Consider the following 19,203-nt stretch of genomic DNA (forward strand, 5'->3'; position numbering starts at 1 on the left):
ATTTTTCTATAGTTTTATTTATTCAACACTTACTGATGGCACTGTTCTAAGATTTGAAGGTATGGCAGTGAAGTAAAACTAAAGATGGAAGCTGACATTGTGGCACAGCAGGTTAAGCCTGTGATGCTGGTATCCCATATGAGTGCTGGCTTGAGTCCCAGCTGCTCCACTTGGAATTGGAAGATGGCTCAAGTACTTTGGCCCCTGCCACCCATGTAGAAGACCCAGAGGAATGCCAGGCCGAAGCCAGGAGCTTCATACAGGTCTCCCATGTAGTACAGGGACCCAAGCACTTGGACCGTCTTCCTCTGCTTTCCCAGGCACTTTTCCAAGCAGGGAGCTGGATCAGAAGTGGAACAGCTGGGACTCCAGCCATTGCTCCAATGTGGGATGCAAGCATTGCTTGTCAGTGACTTAACCTGCTATACCACATGTGGGTCCCTGAAATGCCTTTTAGTTTCTGTGTCACTTACTAAATGCTCACCTTGCCCCACAGAACCTAGCTAACATAAAGTATCTTATGTTGACTATTTTTTATGTAAATAAGTAAGCGGAGGGAGAGAAATTAACTTCCTGCTCTCCAGGTGCATTCACTGTAGCAATTCGTGCCTAGACCTATAGTGAAAAGATGTGTGATGCTCTGTGGCCTTTGGGAATCATAAAAATGCTTGAAACCTTCATTTGGGTGTAGCTATTAGTTGCTGAGAACTGTCTTGCTGTCCCTCTTGTTGCTGTTGGAAAGAACCTGTCAGCAGTGGGTATTGTAGTGCACAGCTAGAAGTAAGTGCCTGGGACACCTACATTGCATATGAGAGTACCTGGGATCGAGTCCTGGCTCTTCTGCTTCTAATCCATTTTCCTGCTAATGTGCCTGGGAGGCAACAGATGATGGCCCACATGCTTGTGTCCCTGCCACCCATGTGGGAGACCCTAATGGAGTTCTTGGCTCCTGGCTTTGATCTGACTCAGCCTTGGCTGCTGTGAGCATTTGGGGAGTCAGCTAGCAGTTTGGAGGTGTGTCTCTCTTCCTTTTTCTCTATCTCTGTGCCTTTGCAAATAAATATTTTTGAAAAAGAATCTAGTAAATAGAAGAATATCCAGTTTTACTTGCTAGGCTAGATTTCTTTGATAAAGATAGTTAAAAATAAAAATATGTCTCAATAGAAAATGGGCTGGGAGCTATTAAGAGGCAGGCTAAAACCATCTGTTTATTTTTCATTGTCTACTTTCTTCTTCATTAGAATGTAAGAAAAAAATTAATGCAGTAATGTTTCCAGTGGTCACTTTGCACTGAGACTGTAGAACCAATTCTGGCTTTGCTGGCTATCTGGTTTATCTGTCTCCTTCTATCACTTAAACCTTCAAAGTTCACTGCTTTGTCCAAGAATAGAATGTTTAGATATAACTTAAGAGTTTTAGTTCATTTTCTTTTTAGTATTTGATTGTTTAGAATCTTAAAATATTCTGGGGCCGGCGCCATGGCTTAACAGGCTAATCCTCCGCCTTGTGGCGCCGGCACACAGGGTTCTAGTCCCAGTTGGGGCACCGGATTCTATCCCGGTTGCCCCTCTTCCAGGCCAGCTCTCTGCTATGGCCCGGGAAGGCAGTGGAGGATGGCCCAAGTGCTTGGGCCCTGCACCCGCATGGGAGACCAGGAGAAGCACCTGGCTCCTGGCTTCGGATCAGCGCGATGCGCCGGCCGCAGCGGCCATTGTGGGGTGAACCAGCGGCAAAAAGGAAGACCTTTCTCTCTGTCTCTCTCTCTCTCTCACTATCCACTCTGCCTGTCAAAAAAAAAAAAAAAAAAGAATCTTAAAATATTTTGGGATAAAGGGACATCAATTGTGACTGAAGGTGTAAATGTAAAGACTAGCATTGATTGCACTAGATGTTACTAATACCAATACCTGAAAGTTGGGTTTTGAGGGGAAATCCAGGTGGGTTTTTGTTTGGGGATGTGTGTCTATGTGTGTAACTCCTTTCTCTCCTCCATCCTTTTCCTCTTCCCTCCCTTCCTCCACCCCTCCTTTCCCTTTTCCATCTTTCCTTCCTTGAGAGAAGTGAAGAGCCAAAGTCTCATTAGTTGTATTTGACTAATTGAAGTTTTATCACATGTGAAGCAGTTACAAGCTCCTGAACTAGGGACCATAAGAGTTGTCTTCCCTCTGACACAGGAGTTTCAAAGCCAAAGGTTGTTCTTATCCTGTCATGCTTTTGCTAAGCCAAGGGGCTTACTGGAGATGTGCACACATTAAATCTGTTTTGTAACTATACATGCTTTTAAGTTAAAGTTCCTTAATTTGAATAACACCTATTCTGCTTCCTGCAGGAACATTTTAACTGTTTTCATTTCTGATGTCCTTGTGCCTCCTGCCTGTCCCTAATGGTCCCAGCCTCTTAATTCTTTAGCATTGTAGAGGGCTCAGAATTGGAAGGGAAGCCTGAAGAGGTGTCTGCGTCTCCACTGGACAACTCTCCTCCCCCAGATGCCTCAGGGAAGCTAAATGAAAACTGTTTGCCTAAAGAAAAAGCCACAAACTAGATTTGCTTTTATATTGATTTTGTTCTTTTTTTTTTCCCTTTCTGTCTTAAAAGCCCACTTGTAGGTTCTTTTTTGAGCAAACAAATTCTCATCTAAAATAATACACTTTACTATTTCAGCCACTGATTGTTTCTTTGTGTTTAATCTGCAAGTATTCCCTCCCAGTTTTGAGCTGTTTGACACTCTGAAGAGTGGCTGTTATTTGGAACAATCTAAGTATATCTTCTCAACAACGAAAATGTGTCCAAACTTCTAGGCAGCAGGAGACCTGAGATCACTATTGAAATTGTATATTTTTGAAATCTGCTTTCGCTGTTTTTCCACCCACCAAATTGGAAACAGGTGGAAGAGTTTCTGCAGTTCCTCCTCCTTGGCAGGTGTAATGCCTCAGGCATGTGCGTAGAGGCCCCATTCACAGTCATTGGTCTCTCCCACTTCAGTGGGCTTATCTGCGAAGGCAGGTCTCAGTAACTCTTAGCTTGCTGTTTCTACTTAACAGAAGGCCCAGAGGCTGGATCAGTCCCATTAACACTGAGAAGTTTGGCTCCCTAGCCTGAGTATTAGGTCTTAAAAGTCTTAGAAACTGTTTGCATGCTGTGTTCATTTTGTACACTTTTTTTATATTTTAGGGTTACAAACTTAAGCAGTTATTTAGGAATGAAAAGAAAAATGCATAATTTATTGCCCTTAAAATTTTGTTTCCAACTTCAGTGATGTTAGTTTTTGATTATTTTAGGCAATATGATTTTGCTTAATGTTTTTGAAATATATTTATGTAATGTTAATAAGGGTTTGACATTTTGCCAGAGTTGATGCATATTGTTAGTTAATTCTTTAGGTTTTACTAAAAGTGCAAAGCCAAAATGTACTCAAATAAAATCTATTAAATAAAAATACTAAGCCAAAAGGAATGTTTAGGATAATATAACTTATTTCAGCTACTCTCTTAACATGGTTTTTTTATTCCTGTCCACGGAGCATACTGTAATTCTTTCCTAGAAATAGATCTATCTATGTGGAATCTAAGTGTCAAAAGGTAATACATACCATAAAAACAATACATTCAAAATGAAGTGAAGTGAACGTTAAGACCAGAGTCCCTGTCATCTTTCACTCTGGTGCCTTCTTCTCCTACCAAGGAAACAGCAGAGTAGTATAAAAAAGGGTGTTATGTGTCCCTACTTAAACTTCCCTCTATTCTTTGAACAGCTGAAAGAACATGGATTTTGTACTCAGAGCTATTTTATTTCTTGGCGTTTTCTGAGTTCTTGTTTTTCTTGACCCTAAGCTTTGACTTCCATTGACCATTGTGTCTTAAACAAAATTTCTCCTCTTTTTAATTGGTGTTTGTGATACTGTGCTTCTTCTTGCTTTATTCTTTTAGCTTTCCTTTAAGCTCAACTCAGAGATTGCCAGCTGCCCACTGGATATTTCTGTTTTGCCCATGGCGATGGCACATTTTATAAATTGTATTCCCTCTCTGTCATTGCAGCATCCTTATTTGACTTTTTTTCCCCTCTCATTTATTTTTTTAAAAAGATTTATTTTATTTATTGAGAGGCAGTTACAGACAGTTGACTCCCCAAATGACCACAAGGATCATGACTGGGCCAGGCTGAAGCCATGGGCTTCTTCCAGGTCTCCCATGTGAGTGCAGGGGCCCAGGCACCTGGGCTATCTTGTACTGCCTTCTCGGGCGCATTAGCAGGGAACTGGATCTGAGGCAGAACAGTTGGGACTTGAACTGGTGCCCATATGGGTTGCTGGTGCCCCAAGCAGAGGCTTAACCTAATACACCACAGTGCCAGCCCCCATCTCATTTATATAACAAAGCTGATAGTAAACCAGCTTATTGGACTTTTTTTCCTTTGCTACCACTTTTCTTTAAAAAATGACCACGTGAAAAATTTAAATTCTTTGAAAGTGATTTTTGACAGTGTTTCAGGCCAGCCTGAAGAAAACACCAACAATCTAGACCCAAAATAATTAAAAAAACAAAACAAAACCCCAAGACATTTCAGTGATAAAGTTTAGAAGGAAATCCTGTCTTTTTTTGTTGTTGTTTATTTCAAAGTCAGAATTACAGAGAAAGATCTATCTGCAATTCACTCCTCAGATGGCAACAGTGACCAGGGCAGGGCCAAGCCAAAGCCACAAGCCAAGAGTTTCTTCCAGGTTTCCCATGTGGGTGGCAAGGGCCCAAATACTTGATTTATCTTCTGCTGGTTTTTCTGGGCCACTAGCAGGGAGCTGGATCTGAAGTAGAGCAGCTGGGACATGAACTGGCACCCATATGGAATGCCAAGTTTATCCACTATCTCGCATGCTTGCCCCAGAAATCCTGTCTTTAATCCAGGAAGGGAGAAGTGAATGGATTTCAGACCAGTCCTTCCAGTCGTGACTGTTGATGGAAAAAATTAGTCACTCATAGGCTGGTGTTTAGCCTAGTGATTAAGAGGCTGGTTAAGAAGCCCATGTCCAGGGCTGGCATTGTGGTTTAGCAGGTGATGCCTGTAATGCTAGTATCCCAATGGGCCCCAGTTCAAGTGTTAGCTGCTCCACTTTGATGCAGCTCCCTGCTAATGTGCCTGGGAAAGCAGCAGCAGATGGCCCAAGCGTTCAGGCCCCTGTCACCCATGTGGCAGACCCAGAGGCGCTCCGGGTTCCTGGCTTTGGCCTGGCCCAGTCTCAGCTGTTGTGGCCATTTGGAGAGTGAACCAGTGGATGAAAGATCTCTGTCTCTCTTTCTCTCTCTCTGGCTCTGCCTTTCAAATAAATAAAAAATAAAATCTTTTAAAAAAAATACAATCTTAAAAAAAGCCCATAAATCACATTAGTGCAGAGCTCCAGCTCGTGACTCCAGATTCCTTCCTCTCCCTGGAAGGCAGAGGTAATGGATGAAGTAATTAAGTTCCTGCCACTCAGTGGCAGGCCAGGATTGAGTTCTCAGCTCCTGATCATTGCCGACATTTGGGGAGTGAGCCAGCAGATAGGAGTGCCCTGTCTCAAATAAGTAAACTTAAAATAAATAAAAAACATTAGTCATCCCATGTGTGTCTGCGCTCAGAAAGAGTTACAAAGAACCTTCCCACCTAGACGTTAGGAGGTCAAGTGTGTGGTGGCCACAGGTGTGCTTTCTCAAGTTGCCGGTCTTCCTGCTGTAGCTCGCTCAGTGAGAAGCTCAGGTGAAGGCTTCAGCTGTTATCAGTAGGTTGAAATAAACTGTTGAATGAATCTATACGATCGTCAGTGATATTTCTAAACTGCTTTACACATTTATCATTTAAACATTTATCATTTAACATTTATCATTTAAACATGGATTTTTCCTCCCCTGCTCACAGAGTGGTTCCTACCAGATGTTTGTAGTTCTACTTCGGAATCAGTTTTGGGCCTGTGAGCAAGGTGCCACTACCTTCTTTTACTTGGATTACTGTAGTAAATGCATTGAGCATTCTGCTTCCCCTCTTGCTCCATGCCAAAAAGGCAAATTATATATATACATAAATATTCTCCGCCTACCTGGGTAACACTCCTCCTCTACTCAGATGTTGCCAGTGACTTAAGATGAATCCAGGCTCTTCAGCCTGGTTTCCAGGACCCTGCAGTCCAGCCTGCCTCTCTGCTCTCCTTGTGTCTCTCCCCTCTCTTCTCTGGGCAGCGAAGTCAGTCATCATGCCTCAAAAGTCTCTACCTTTCTAACCTCAGATGCCCAACATATGCTGCTGCTGCTGTCACCTTTGATCCTCACGTGGTAATGTTATTTACCTCAATACCTAAGAATACCACCACCTCTCCTCCCAGCACGCACTTTGTGACCGGATGTTTATGTTGCCTCCCTGACTCCTAAACTCCCTGAGGTCAGGGGTCACATCTTTCACCATTATACCAGGGTACTCAATCAAGTTTGTGGAAAACAGAATAAAGATATTATTTGGGGGCAGAACATTTTTGAAGTTCATGCAAGTGAGGAGTCTTCAGGAAGTCTGTGGGAAATGCCTAGTATGAAAAAAGTTTGCGTGGATTTCAAATATTCTGTACCAAAATAAACCAGTGTTTCAGTTCCATTTTTCATAAACTTTCTGAAGTTCCATTCTATACCCAGCTTCTAAACTCATGGCTAGAAATTTATAGGCACTGTTGATTGGATGTTGATGCTTAGGGTTTGAAATACTGATTTGGTGTACATAAAATACCAATTTCCTAAGTTTAAAACCTGTTCATACTTCCTTTCAGTTTAATAAAGCTTTGCTTATGCAATAGTAAATGTGTTGAAGTAAGTGGGAATTTCAAGTAGCTTTTAGAATTAACTGTATTCTTTTAGCAGAACCATTACTTGCTTTAATGTATAAACATTCTTTTCTAAGTTATCTAACTTACATTTTCTGAGATAGATAACTTACATTATCTAACTTACATGTTCTGAGAAGTGAGAATGTTTTAAAATCTTATAGAAATGGTTTGCTTTCTATAGAAAATGCAAATAATATAAAAGTTTAGAATATGTTCCTTCACTGTTTCCTGATTTTGTTCTCAAAAGACAGTTACTGTTATCAATTGTTTATATTGTATATTTTCAAGACCAATATAGACTGTTTTTAAATTTAAAAAATTGGAAGGTGTTGCTAGACTGACATGAGATAATACTGCATTTACCATCCCTCTGCTTAGATTTTCCTACTTTGTGTACTTCTGAAAGATAGGTTCCTGAAATGTAATTGCTAGATTGAAAAGTATAACCAATTTGAGTTTTGATGGATAACTTCCTAGTTGCCTTCCTAAAGGCTTGTAGAAATTAGGTTTTTAAATAACAGACTTGTGGGGCTTATGGTTAGAAGAGTGATGAAAGTTTATTATAAGCAATTTGACAAATGTGGAAAAACACCCCAAAAAATCACTTATTTCATCACCTCATGGTACTTTTAAAATCCTTTTAGTCTTTCTGTATTCACAAAGAATTTTTTTTTCAGCATTCAAAGTGCTTTGCAATTTGCTGTTTTCAAATAACATTGTAATAATTAATGTTATTTAAAGTTATTTTTGTGTTATTCTGTTTAGTTATATGGTAATTCATTTCACTGTTTCTATGTTTTTGGACATCTGCATTATTTCTGTTTTCTCTTAAAAGCAGGAGTGATATACATACTCTCATACTTACGTATGCCTTTTATACCTCTCAGTGCTTTTTCAATATGCACTCTCCCAGGATGAAAATGTAAGGTTTTTCATACATACTGCTAAATTGCTGTCCAGAAAAGTTTAAGTTATATATGACTAGCAAATTCAGAGTGCCTGTGTTATCTGCAATCTGACAGGTAAAACAGTACCACCAGCTTAATTGAATTTAGGTTTCTAAACTGATCAAATAAGAAACAGGAGAGCTTTGGTATGGAATGGAAAGTGAATGTTAAGGCATAGCATCAAGGCAGTCTTTGGTACAGTGGGTTAAGCCGATTGTTGGGATGCCCACATCCCATACTGGAGTGCCTGGGATCAAGTCCCAGCTCTTCCACTTCCAATCCAGCTTCCTGCTCATGTACGTGGAAGCAGCAGATGATGGCCCATCCCCTAGGTTCCTTCCACCCACACAGGAGACCCCAGTGGAGTTCCAGGCTCCTGGTGTTAGCCTGACCAAGCACTGGTTGTTGAGAGAATTTGAGGGGTAAACCAGCAGATAGAAGATCTCTCTTTGTCTCTCTTTCTCTGCCTTTCAAATAAATCAATACATCTTAGAAGAAGAAAAAAGACATAGCATCTTGTACTGCATAAGTTGTATTTTTTAATCCTTACATTGTTTTTAATGAATATCCTTTATGCTCTTTACTATTTTGTTTTGATTATTTTTCTGTATGTCAGTGTTCTTGGTTTACTGCTATTTTATTCTATTCACCTGTACCTTTTTACCTAGAGACCAAATGAAAGGGTTGACACCGTATCGGAAAAACCAAGAGAAGATCCAGCACTAAAAGAAGAAGCCCCAGTGAGTTGCTTTATTGAATATTGTCTAACCAGATATGGGGTAAGAAGGTGGAAGCAGAGTGATTAAATTGCAAAACATTGTGGTATTACAGTTCCATGCTTCTTTATTTCAGAAATTATACTGAAATAAACCTTGGAGTTGGTATAAGAGGTAGATATTTTCAGTGATTTACTTTCCTTTTCAAAACTGTGACCTTTTCTTTTTAATTGATCATGTGACTTCTCAAGATACTAATTATTTGGCAACATAAACTATCAACCCTGTTTTCACTATTAGTGACAGAGCTTATTAATAATACTTTTTTCTCTTCTCTTCTTCCCTCCTGCTAGTTTTAGATAGCAGGTATCAGAGAAAAGTATAATTGAAGATAAATGTTAAATTGTTAGCATTTTAATGTACTTTGTGCATAGTACATAGTTTCTTTTTTAAAAATCTTTCTTCTGATGAAGTTTTGTGACCTTTTCCTGTAGGCTCAGCCGATATCATCTTCTGTTCCAGCAACAGAAGTGTCCACTGGTGTTAAGTTCCAGGTTGGTGATCTTGTTTGGTCCAAGGTGGGAACCTATCCTTGGTGGCCTTGTATGGTTTCAAGTGATCCCCAGCTCGAGGTTCACACCAAAATTAACACAAGAGGTAAGAAAAGGCATGGAGGAGTTAAGTAAAAACAGGTGGATGACAAAGAAAAGAAACTTTAAATGTTGTATGTGAATATAAGAATACCTACATGACCTACAGTCTGACACAGAAACAAATGTAAATCAGTTTTTAATAGCCACTGAAATAATTATGGACGTTTTAACTGACAGAGAGCCATAACTAATATAGCTCTTGTTTATAATTTCCTTCACACTTCTTTTTCCTTTTTCATGTGTTTTTTTTTTTTAAAGATTTATTTATTTATTTATTTGAAACAGTGATAGACAAAGAGGGAGAGAGATCTTCCATCCAATGGTTCACTCCCTAGATGGCTGCAACTGCCAGGGTCGGAGCCAGGAACACCACTGGGGTCTCTCATATGGGTGGCAGGGGCTCAAGTACTTGAGCCATCGTCTGGTGTATGTGTGTGTATGTGTGTGTGTGTATATACATATATATACACATATATATATACATACATATATTATATATATTCATTATTAGTGGGAAGCTGGATCAGAACCAGAGCAGCTGGGACTCAAACCAGCACTCTAGTAAGGGATGCAAGCATCCTAAGCAGCTACTTAACTCGCTGTGCCACACTACTGGCCCCTATACTTCTTTTTTCAAAGACCTTAATCTGACCTTTTGAATTTTCCTGAAGAAAGTATTTGGATAAGTGATGTGTTATATGAGCTGGGTAAGCATTTGGGCTGAGCCTTGTTTGAACATTCTTATTTTGTCCTTGACTTCTGTTTTAGGAGATTTCTTTTTCCCCCAGGCAAATACTTTTCATGCTGATACTTTTTGTAGGATGGTTTTCTTCTCTGATCCATTTTTTAATGTCGGGTTACAGGAGCATCCCTACATGTTTGATTAACATAAAAGTGTATCTGAATCTAGTTTATGACATGGAATGTTACATTAGGAATATTAATACAAATTCAGAATAGATATATTCTAACTTTTCTCTACACTTTTTTTTTTAAAGAATTATTTTATTTCTTTGAAAGACATAGTTACAGAGAGAGGTAGAGCCAGAGAGAGAGATGTCTTCCATCTGCTGGTTCACTCCCCAGATGGCCGCAACGGCCGGAGCTGTGCCGATCTGAAGCCAGGAGCCAGGAGCTTCTTCCAGGTCTCCCACATGGGTCCCATCTTTTACTGCTTTCCCAGGCCATAGCAGAGAGCTGGATCAGAAGTGGAGCAGCTGGGACTCGAACTGGCTTCCATATGGGATGCCAGCGCTTCAGGCCAGGGCTTTAACCTGCTGCGCCACAGCGCCGGCCCCCTTCTTTTTTGGTTTTAACCAAATATGATGTGGATTAGATTCCCGAGATTCTAGCATTTGGGATGGGCTTGCTTCGTAGCAAGCATGGATCGCTTACTATCAAGATTCCTTTGTAAAAGTCATCCTGATCATACATAGTGATCATTGGTGTCCATATTGGTGAGTATTGTGATTAGATTCTTAGTATTAGGAAACATATTTAATGGGCTTTTGTACCTTTAATAACAATTCTCTGGGCTGGCATTCTGGCATAGTGGGTGAAGTTGCCACCTCTGATGGCAACCATCTCATATGGGTGCCAGTTCAAGTCCTGGCTGCTCTACTTCCAGTTCAGCATCTGCTAATGCAGCAGGGAAAGCAGCAGAAGATGGCCCACGTGCTTGGGTCCTGGCACCCACATAGGAGACCTGAAAGAAGCTCCTTGCTCCTGGCTTTGGCTTGGCCCAGCCCTGCACATTGTGGCCATTTGAGGAGTCAACTAGCAGATGGAAGACCTCTGTCTCTGTCTCTCCCTCTTTCTGTAACTCTGCCTTTCAAATAAATAAAAATGAATCTTCAAGGAAAAGTAATAATTCTTTTAAGAACATATTGAAAGATGTTAGGATCGTATTTCTGTTTGAAGTTATATTTCATTATTTAGATCCCATTTTAAGTTTAAAAGTTAAAAAGTAGAGGCTGGAGTTGTGGCTTGGTAGGCTAAGCCTCCACCTGCTATGACGACATCCCATATGGGCGCTGGTTTGTGTCCCCACTGTTCCTCTTCTGATTCAGCTCTCTGCTTATGGCCTGGGAGAGCAGCAGAAGATGGCACAAGTGCTTGGGCCCCTGCACCAATGTGGGAGACCCAGAAGAAGCTCCTGGCTCCTGGCTTTGGTTTGGCACAGCTCCAGCCATCTGGGGAGTGAACTAGTGGATGAAAGAACTTTTTCTTTTTCTCTTCCCTCTCGCTGTCTGTAACTCTTTCTCTCAAATAAAATAAATAAAATCTAAAAAAAAAAATCTTAGAAGTTAAAAAATAATGCTTTTTTTGCTTTTAAAAAATTATATTTTCAGTGAGGAAAGGTAAAACTTCACAGAAATATATATGGTAAAAAGCCAAAGGTGCCCATAGTTTCATCTTCCAGATATGAAATGACTATTAAAAGTTTAGGAGTCCTTTCTCTCTGTCTCTCTCTCACACTGTCTATAACTCTACCTGTTTAAAAAATTAAAAAAAAAAAAAAAAAAAAAAAACCAGGGCCAACGCCATGGCTCACTTGGTTGATCCTCTGCCTGCGGTGCCAGCATCCCATACGAGCACTGGGTTCTAGTCTCGGTTGCTCCTCTTCCGGTCCAGCTCTCTGCTGTGGCCCAGGAGGGCAGTGGAGGATGGCCCAAGTGCTTGGGCCCTGCACCTGCATGGGAGACCAGGAAGAGGCACTTGACTCCCGGCTTCAGATCAGCACAGTGCCAGCCGTGGTGGCCATTTGGGGAGTGAACCCAACGGAAGGAAGACCTTTCTCTCTGTCTCTCTCTCTCTCTCTCTCACTGTCTATAACTCTACCTGTCAAATAAAAAAAAAAGTTTAGGAGTAATTCTTTTTCTCTATACAGATTGAAATTAATGGTTATATAAATAAATATTTGTAGTGAGAGTTTTAAGTGGATCATGTATTCTTTGATACCTGTTACTTTTAACCCTATCAATTTTTCTTTGAAATTTAAGTGGATTTTATTGGCTTTCATATGTTTTTGAAGAAAATATTCATATGTAGTTTGATATTTTATATGAGATTTATTCACACTATTTTACACATAAATTTTTTAATTTGTGGGATACGCATAACTTTTCATTTCAACAAGACTTACATGACTACAGCAACAAAACTGGCACACTATTAAAAAATTAAGAATGCAGCTTTAGGCCAATTTAAATCTCAACATTACTACCCTTCATACATGAGTTTTCAAGTATCTGCTGTGAGCTTACTGTGGTACTAACCAGAGAATGTCTAAGGTCACAAATAAAGCCTCTGTTCCTATTGCTACTTGTTTTGTTATAGAAAAATATTACAAGTAATGGCCGGCACCGTGGCTTAACAGGCTAATCCTCCACCTTGCGGCGCCGGCACCCCAGGTTCTAGTCCCGGTCGGGGCGCTGGATTCTATCCCGGTTGCCCCTCTTCCAGGCCAGCTCTCTGCTATGGCCCGGGAAGGCAGTGGAGGATGGCCCAAGTCCTTGGGCCCTGCACCCCATGGGAGACCAGGAGAAGCACCTGGCTTCGGATCAGCGAGATGAGCCGGCCGCAGTGGCTATTGGAGGGTGAACCAAGGGCAAAAAGGAAGACCTTTCCCTCTGTCTCTCTCTCTCTCTCACTATCCACTCTGCCTGTCAAAAAAAAAAAGAAAGGGAAAAAAAAGAAAAATATTACAAGTAAAACAATTAGGGGCCAGCGCCGTGGCTCAACAGGCTAATCCTCTGCCTAGCGGCGCCAGCACACCGGGTTCTAGTCCCGGTTGGGGCACCGGATTCTATCCCAGTTGCCCCTCTTCCAGGCCAGCTCTCTGCTATGGCCCGGGAAGGCAGTGGAGGATGGCCCAAGTGCTTGGGCCCTGCACCCGCATGGGAGACCAGGAGAAGCACCTGGCTCCTGCCTTCGGATCAGTGCGGTGCACCGGCCGCAGCGGCCATTGGAGGGTGAACCAATGGAAAAGGAAGACCTTTCTTTCTGTCTCTATCTCTCACTATCCACTCTGCCTGTCAAAAAAACAAAAACAAAAACAAACAAAAAAAACAATTAGTGCTTTTCAGGGTATTCATTTAAAAATCACATGCTATACAAGCCCAAGCTGTATTTTTTCCTCTCACAGAGACAGAACAATATATTGTGTGAAGACTGACTTACTGATTAAATATCCCTTGCCCACCAGTACCAGCTTAGTCATGACATGGTGTACGGTGCTGACTAATTAAAAATGAGAGGGAAATTAAAACATTTTCAGGTATTGGGTACATTCATAATTTGTTCTTAGTTAATATTTTTCTTAAAATAACATTTTATAACATTTTTCTTAAAATAAAACTGATGTTTTATTTTATCTTCAAACTTAGGTTTACTTTGCATTTTTTTGTATTAAAACATTTTCTCACTATTTTTCTGTTGGAAGTGTAGTTTGTTTTTCAAGTATTGGTGTGCTTGTTTCTTGGTTTTTCAGGTCTTCAGGTTTTTATTTACCTCATAGTTTTCCATTCAGCAGGAAACAAAGTGCTAGCAAATAAAACTGAGTTTTTTCCTCTCAAATGATTTAAAGGAGAGTCTTGAAAGTATTTAAGTACGATCATGTTGCCTATGAGTTGGAGTTTTTAACTATAATTTACCATCCCATCAGATTTTCTCTTTACTTCTGAATAAATAACTGACATTTGGAAACAGATTGTATCTTGTGTTCTTTAATCTTATTATCTGTACCCACCAGCCTATCCTGCAAGTTCACTTATTAATTTATATTGTATGTCTGTGTTTCTACCTGCAAACCCTTGGAATTTTATCGGCCTTTTTTAATTGTAGTTAGATTTGTACTGGCTTTTCTGTCTTAGATGATATGGAAATGAGTTGTATGTGTTTCTGTATTTTCATAGTCTGTTTTACATGTGATATACTAATTTGGCTTCAAAGTAAATCTTCAGATAATCTATTAATGTCTAATAAATCAAAATTTGTCAAATTTAGGATATAATTAGTATAGCCAACTATCAGTTCAATTTAAGCCTATAAACGTTTTTTAGTCAGAATCCACTTGTTGCCTTTCTCTCCTTACCTGAATTAAATTCCTTGAGAAAACCAGTTCCTGCAGTTCTCTGTTGATTTGATACTTTTTCTTCAGAACAATGCTTTTCGAAATTGTATTTGGTAAAACACTTGTTTTAAGGGGCTGGCATTGTGCCTGGGGGTTAAACCACCACCTATGATGCCAGCATGTCATACAGTTGCTGGTTTGAGTCCGCTTCAAAGTGGCTGCTCCACTTCCAATCCAGCTCCCCACTAATACACCTGAACAAGTAGCAGAAGATGGTTGAAGTGCTTGGTCCCTTGCAGCCACACGGGAGCCCAGGGTGGAGTTCCAGGCTCCTGGCTTAAGCCTGGCCCAGCCATGGCTGTTGCTGCTGTTTGGGGTGTGAACCAGTGGGTGGAAGATCTTGCTCCCCATGCCCGTCTCTCCATATTTCAAATCTTCACAAGAAAAGTTTTTGTTCATTTAAAGAATTTTCCTTCTCTATCACACTGCAGACTAATACTTGTGTAAAATACAAAAACTTATTTTTGATGCTGTGTCTAGCTCTCATGACAATGTCACATTGCTGTTATAGCCGCTGAGTGGTCCTCCTCCTCTGCATTTACTCAGTTGTTCTTCAGACCACACTTGGAGAGCAGCACTGCTCCTAAGCAGCCATTCTCAGATGTTTAAGTCCTAAGACCCCTTCTCCTTTTACATTTGAGGACTCAAAAATGCTTTTGTTTTTGTTGGTCTTTTCTATTACTATTTATTTTAATATAGAAATTAAAGGTGAGAAAACTTTAAAATTATTAACAAATTTATTGTAAAATGATAGCTTATTATATACTACCAAGTTATATTTTTATGGAAAGCTGTCTTCTCAAAAAAATTAATGAGGAAATGGGCATTGTGGCACAGCAGATTAAGCCACCACTCGGGACACCCATGTTTCATATCAGAGTACTGGTTTGAGTCCATGCTACTCCCCATCCACTCCAGCTTCCTGCTAACGCACCTTGGAGGTGGCAGATGATGGCCCAAGTACTTGGGTTCTTGCTACACGTGTGGGAGACCCAAGTGGAGTTCCTGGCTCTGGCCTGGCTCAGCCCTCGGCTGTTGTGGGCATTTGGAAAATGCACCAGCAGATGGAAGATTCTCATTCTCTCTCCCTTTCTCTCTGTCTCTTCTCATTCTACCTTTCAAATAAATAAGTCCTTAAAAAATTCATGAGAAGTAGGATTAATTTACATTTTTGAAAATGTCTAATGTCTAACTTAAATGAAAATGCTGGATTCTCTTATCTCCTCCTTCATTCTGTTATGATTTGTTGTTCTGGTGGAAGTTTATGAAATTGATCCTGCCTCACACAGATGTGTAGTTGGAAAAGGGAAGAGTATTTCTTTTTTTAAGATTTGTTTATTCTATTTGAAAGGCAAGTTACAGAGGGAGAAAGAGAGACCTTCCATCTACTGGTTCACTCCCCAAATGGCCACAATGGCCAGGGCTGAAAGTCCTGAAATTCTGAAGTCAGGAGCCTCATGTGGGTGCAGGGGCCCAAGCAACTGGGCCGTCAGCCACTGCCTCCCCAGGCCACTAGGGGGGGGAGCTGAATCAGAAGCAGAGCAGCTGGGACTTGAACTGGGGCCCACTTGGGATATCAGCACTGCAGGTAGCTGCTTAACCCTCTGCAGCCACAGCGCCATTCCCAAGGGAAGAAGATTTTAATAGCTGTTTGAGATCATTGTGGGTGTGCTTCTTTGATGTTAGGAGAGAACTTAGCAAGAGTTAGTTACAATGCTGAGTCTGGAATCTCAGCAGTGACCTTTTTGCACCTGTTGCGTGAAAATCCATCAGTTCTCTGTTACACTGTGCATACATCTTTCATGATTTTGTACCATCATGCGTTGGTCATTTGAAAACCATTTACTGAGGCAGACAGACTTTCCAAATGTTTATATTTTTAAAAATCATATTAATGTCACCACTGATTTGATCAGTAAATGATTACTGTGAAACTGACAGATTCAGACACAATGACAGATTTTCCAAAATTTTGATTTTGCTTAAAGGATCCAGTTTTGTTATTGGCAGCAAATAGTGTTGTTTTCCTTGAGGTAATAAACAAACTTGCTTTGCTCATTTTTGTACCAGATTCTCAAGTAGGAATAACCACCATTCTTTCAGCCGTACTTTCTAATGAAAATGGTGTTCCCTGAAAAGGTGGTCTGAGGGGCCGGCACTGTGGCGCAGTGGGTTAATGCCCTGGCCTGAAGCGCTGGCATCCCTTGTGGGTGCCGGCTCAAAACCCAGCTGCTCCAGTTCCAATCCAGCTCTCTGCTGTGGCCTGGGAGGGCAGTGAAAGATGGCCCAAGTCCCTGGGCCCTTGCACCTGCATGGGAGACCCGGGGGAAACTCCTGGCTCCTGGTTTCGGATCGGCTCAGCTCCTGCTGTTGCGGCCAATTGGGGAGTGAACCAGTAGATGGAGGACCTCTCTCTCTCTCTCTCTCTCTCTCTCTCTCTCTCTCTCTCTGCCTATCCTCTCTCTGTGTAACTCTGACTTTCAAATAAATAAATAAATCTTAAAAAAAAAAAAAAAGAAGAAAAGGATGCCTGAGAGACCACTTTGGCACTCACATCATAGCTATCCTACTCCAAGTATGCGAAAGAGTTCCTGTTGGTTCTTCCCATTTTGTCACACAATATTAAAAGAGACATTACTCAAGATTTAGTAAAGTTAATACTTTCTGCTGCTCCATCAAGGACATTAAATAAAACTGGCTTCTTTTTCAAATTGTAAAGAGTACAGACTGGTGCGGTCTGGTGTGCTGAGTTGGTCTTTATTCCTGCTAAGATGCCAGCCATCTTATTCAGTTATAGCTTTTGCACCATTAAGGGTAGATGTCAACAGAGGGAAAAAGACAGTGTCTTGACATAATTATGAAAATAGTATGGCTGTTGCAGAGGCCTCTCCTCCTCCTCACATCTGTATAGCACATAGTTACATAGCTAGAAAAGTAGTTTGACCAACACTTGGTTTTCAGAAATTCAAGAAAACATTTTTTACGGTTTTTGAAGGACACGTTATTTATAACCTGGTTTGTTTGTAAAAAATACTTGAGACAGGCTGGTGCTTTACACCAGCTTAACAGGCTAATCCTCTGCCTTGCAGTGCCGGCACACCGGGTTCTAGTCCTGGTCGGGGCACCGGATTCTATCCCGGTTGCCCCTCTTCCAGGCCAGCTCTCTGCTATGGCCCGGGAAGGCAGTGGAGGATGGCCCAAGTCCTTGGGCCCTGCACCCCATGGGAGACCAGGAGAAGCACCTGGCTCCTGGCTTCGGATCAGCAAGATGCGCTGGCCGCAGCGGCCATTGGAGGGTGAACCAGCGGCAAAAAGGAAGACCTTTCTCTCTGTCTCTCTCACTATCCAGTCTGCCTGTCAAAAAAATTTAAAAAATACTTGAGACAAATAAAAATAAATTGTTAGTCAAGCTAATAAACCTGATAATTTGCAGAATTTCTGCTTTTCTGTCTCTTAAAGCTTTCTATGCTGATTTTAGTCATTTGGAATGATTATTACAGTAGCTGTTAGTTGGGTAATTGCAGGAATTGCAGTATATCTTTTTATAGTCCAGAATGTGCATATTTGAATGGGAGTAACACTAGAATCTAGGTCAGGACACCTTTTGGCAAAGTATGTGTGGATGTTTATGTTCTGATATGTTCATGGAGGGCTTTTACTTTCAGGGGCCCGGGAATACCATGTCCAGTTCTTTAGCAACCAGCCGGAGAGGGCATGGGTTCACGAAAAGCGAGTGCGGGAGTATAAAGGTCATAAACAGTATGAAGAGTTACTGGCTGAGGCCACCAAACAAGCCAGCAACCACTCTGAAAAACAAAAGGTAACTACCAATATGTTAATATTACTAAACTGGTGGGGTTTCTAAGCAGTGTAATAATTGAGAAGGATTTTTCACACTTAAGTTCAAGCAATTGTTGGAATGATTTGTAATTTTAACTCCTCAAAGAGTTTGTTGGTGTGTCAGTCAGTTTGATATGTCATATAAACAATATTGTACTATTAGAAACTTCTAAGTACTTCCTTAATACAGTGTTAGGTTCTACTGTGAGTTGAATTAATGTATATAAATCTAGTCGATGCCAGTGAAATGTAGATTTTGCCTGGGATGGTCATGGTGGTATTCTTTTTTCCTATTTCAATATCTTCCCATAATTTCTCTTTATTCTTATTTAGTAAAGTTGTTTGATGAAACTAAACTTTTAAAAAATATTTGGTAAACACCTACTGTGAGACAAATATTGTTTTAAGCAGTATCTATGTAGTAAATTTATATACTAGATGAACTGATGTATATAATATTAATATCTATTTGTTCATTTAGTCATACCTATTTGAGGTAGATGCTATTATTCTATTTTCTATAGATGAAACTGAGGCATAGGAGCTTAAGTCACTGGTTCAACCAAGATCACACAAGTGCTGGGACCAGGAAGTGTGTGTGATGTATTTTAAGCTCAATTATAGTATGTCTTGTGACTCAGAAATCTGTCATTGTTACACTTAAAAAGCTAAGTCTTATCAGAGAGGATTTTGGTTGATTTTATCAGAGTTAGATTTCACAGATTGATACATCAATATTTGACATATACTCTTGCATCTCATACTTTCATTAACTGATTTCTTTCTAGTGGCTTCTGTCAAATCATCTAGGTAATTCTTAGTTGCCTTGATTATCTTATATACTTTTATTCAGCTTCTTTGTTCACCTTTAACATCATTTTTCAGAGTTTTCTTACCTCTTATGCCAATGCCAGATCTTTGGATCGACCTTGGACATTGAGACACATGGGAGCTATGGTGGAGGTGTATTTTCTTCTCTCATTCATGGCTGCTCTCCTTTGTTTTATCAGCTTTCATTTGTTCCTTGAGGTTCTCCTTTCACTTCCTTCTATCTGTTTGCCTTACTGTACACACTGGC

The 19,203-nt window shown here is 40.6% G+C and overlaps 1 protein-coding gene across 4 annotated transcripts in view; it reads left to right on the forward strand.

The window, feature by feature from the left end:
- NSD3 (nuclear receptor binding SET domain protein 3) overlaps positions 1-19,203 on the forward strand; it is a 121,114-nt gene that overhangs the window by 42,348 nt on the left and 59,563 nt on the right. For all 4 annotated transcript variants that reach the window (XM_062213435.1, XM_062213436.1, XM_062213438.1 and 1 more), the window contains exons 3-5: positions 8,451-8,522; positions 8,993-9,155; positions 17,951-18,105. In XM_062213435.1, coding sequence (XP_062069419.1) covers positions 8,451-8,522; positions 8,993-9,155; positions 17,951-18,105 — 390 coding nt within the window. The remainder of the gene's footprint in view (positions 1-8,450; positions 8,523-8,992; positions 9,156-17,950; positions 18,106-19,203) is intronic.

This window comes from Lepus europaeus, chromosome 16, assembly GCF_033115175.1.
Source record: "Lepus europaeus isolate LE1 chromosome 16, mLepTim1.pri, whole genome shotgun sequence".
NCBI classification, from domain to species: domain Eukaryota; kingdom Metazoa; phylum Chordata; class Mammalia; order Lagomorpha; family Leporidae; genus Lepus; species Lepus europaeus.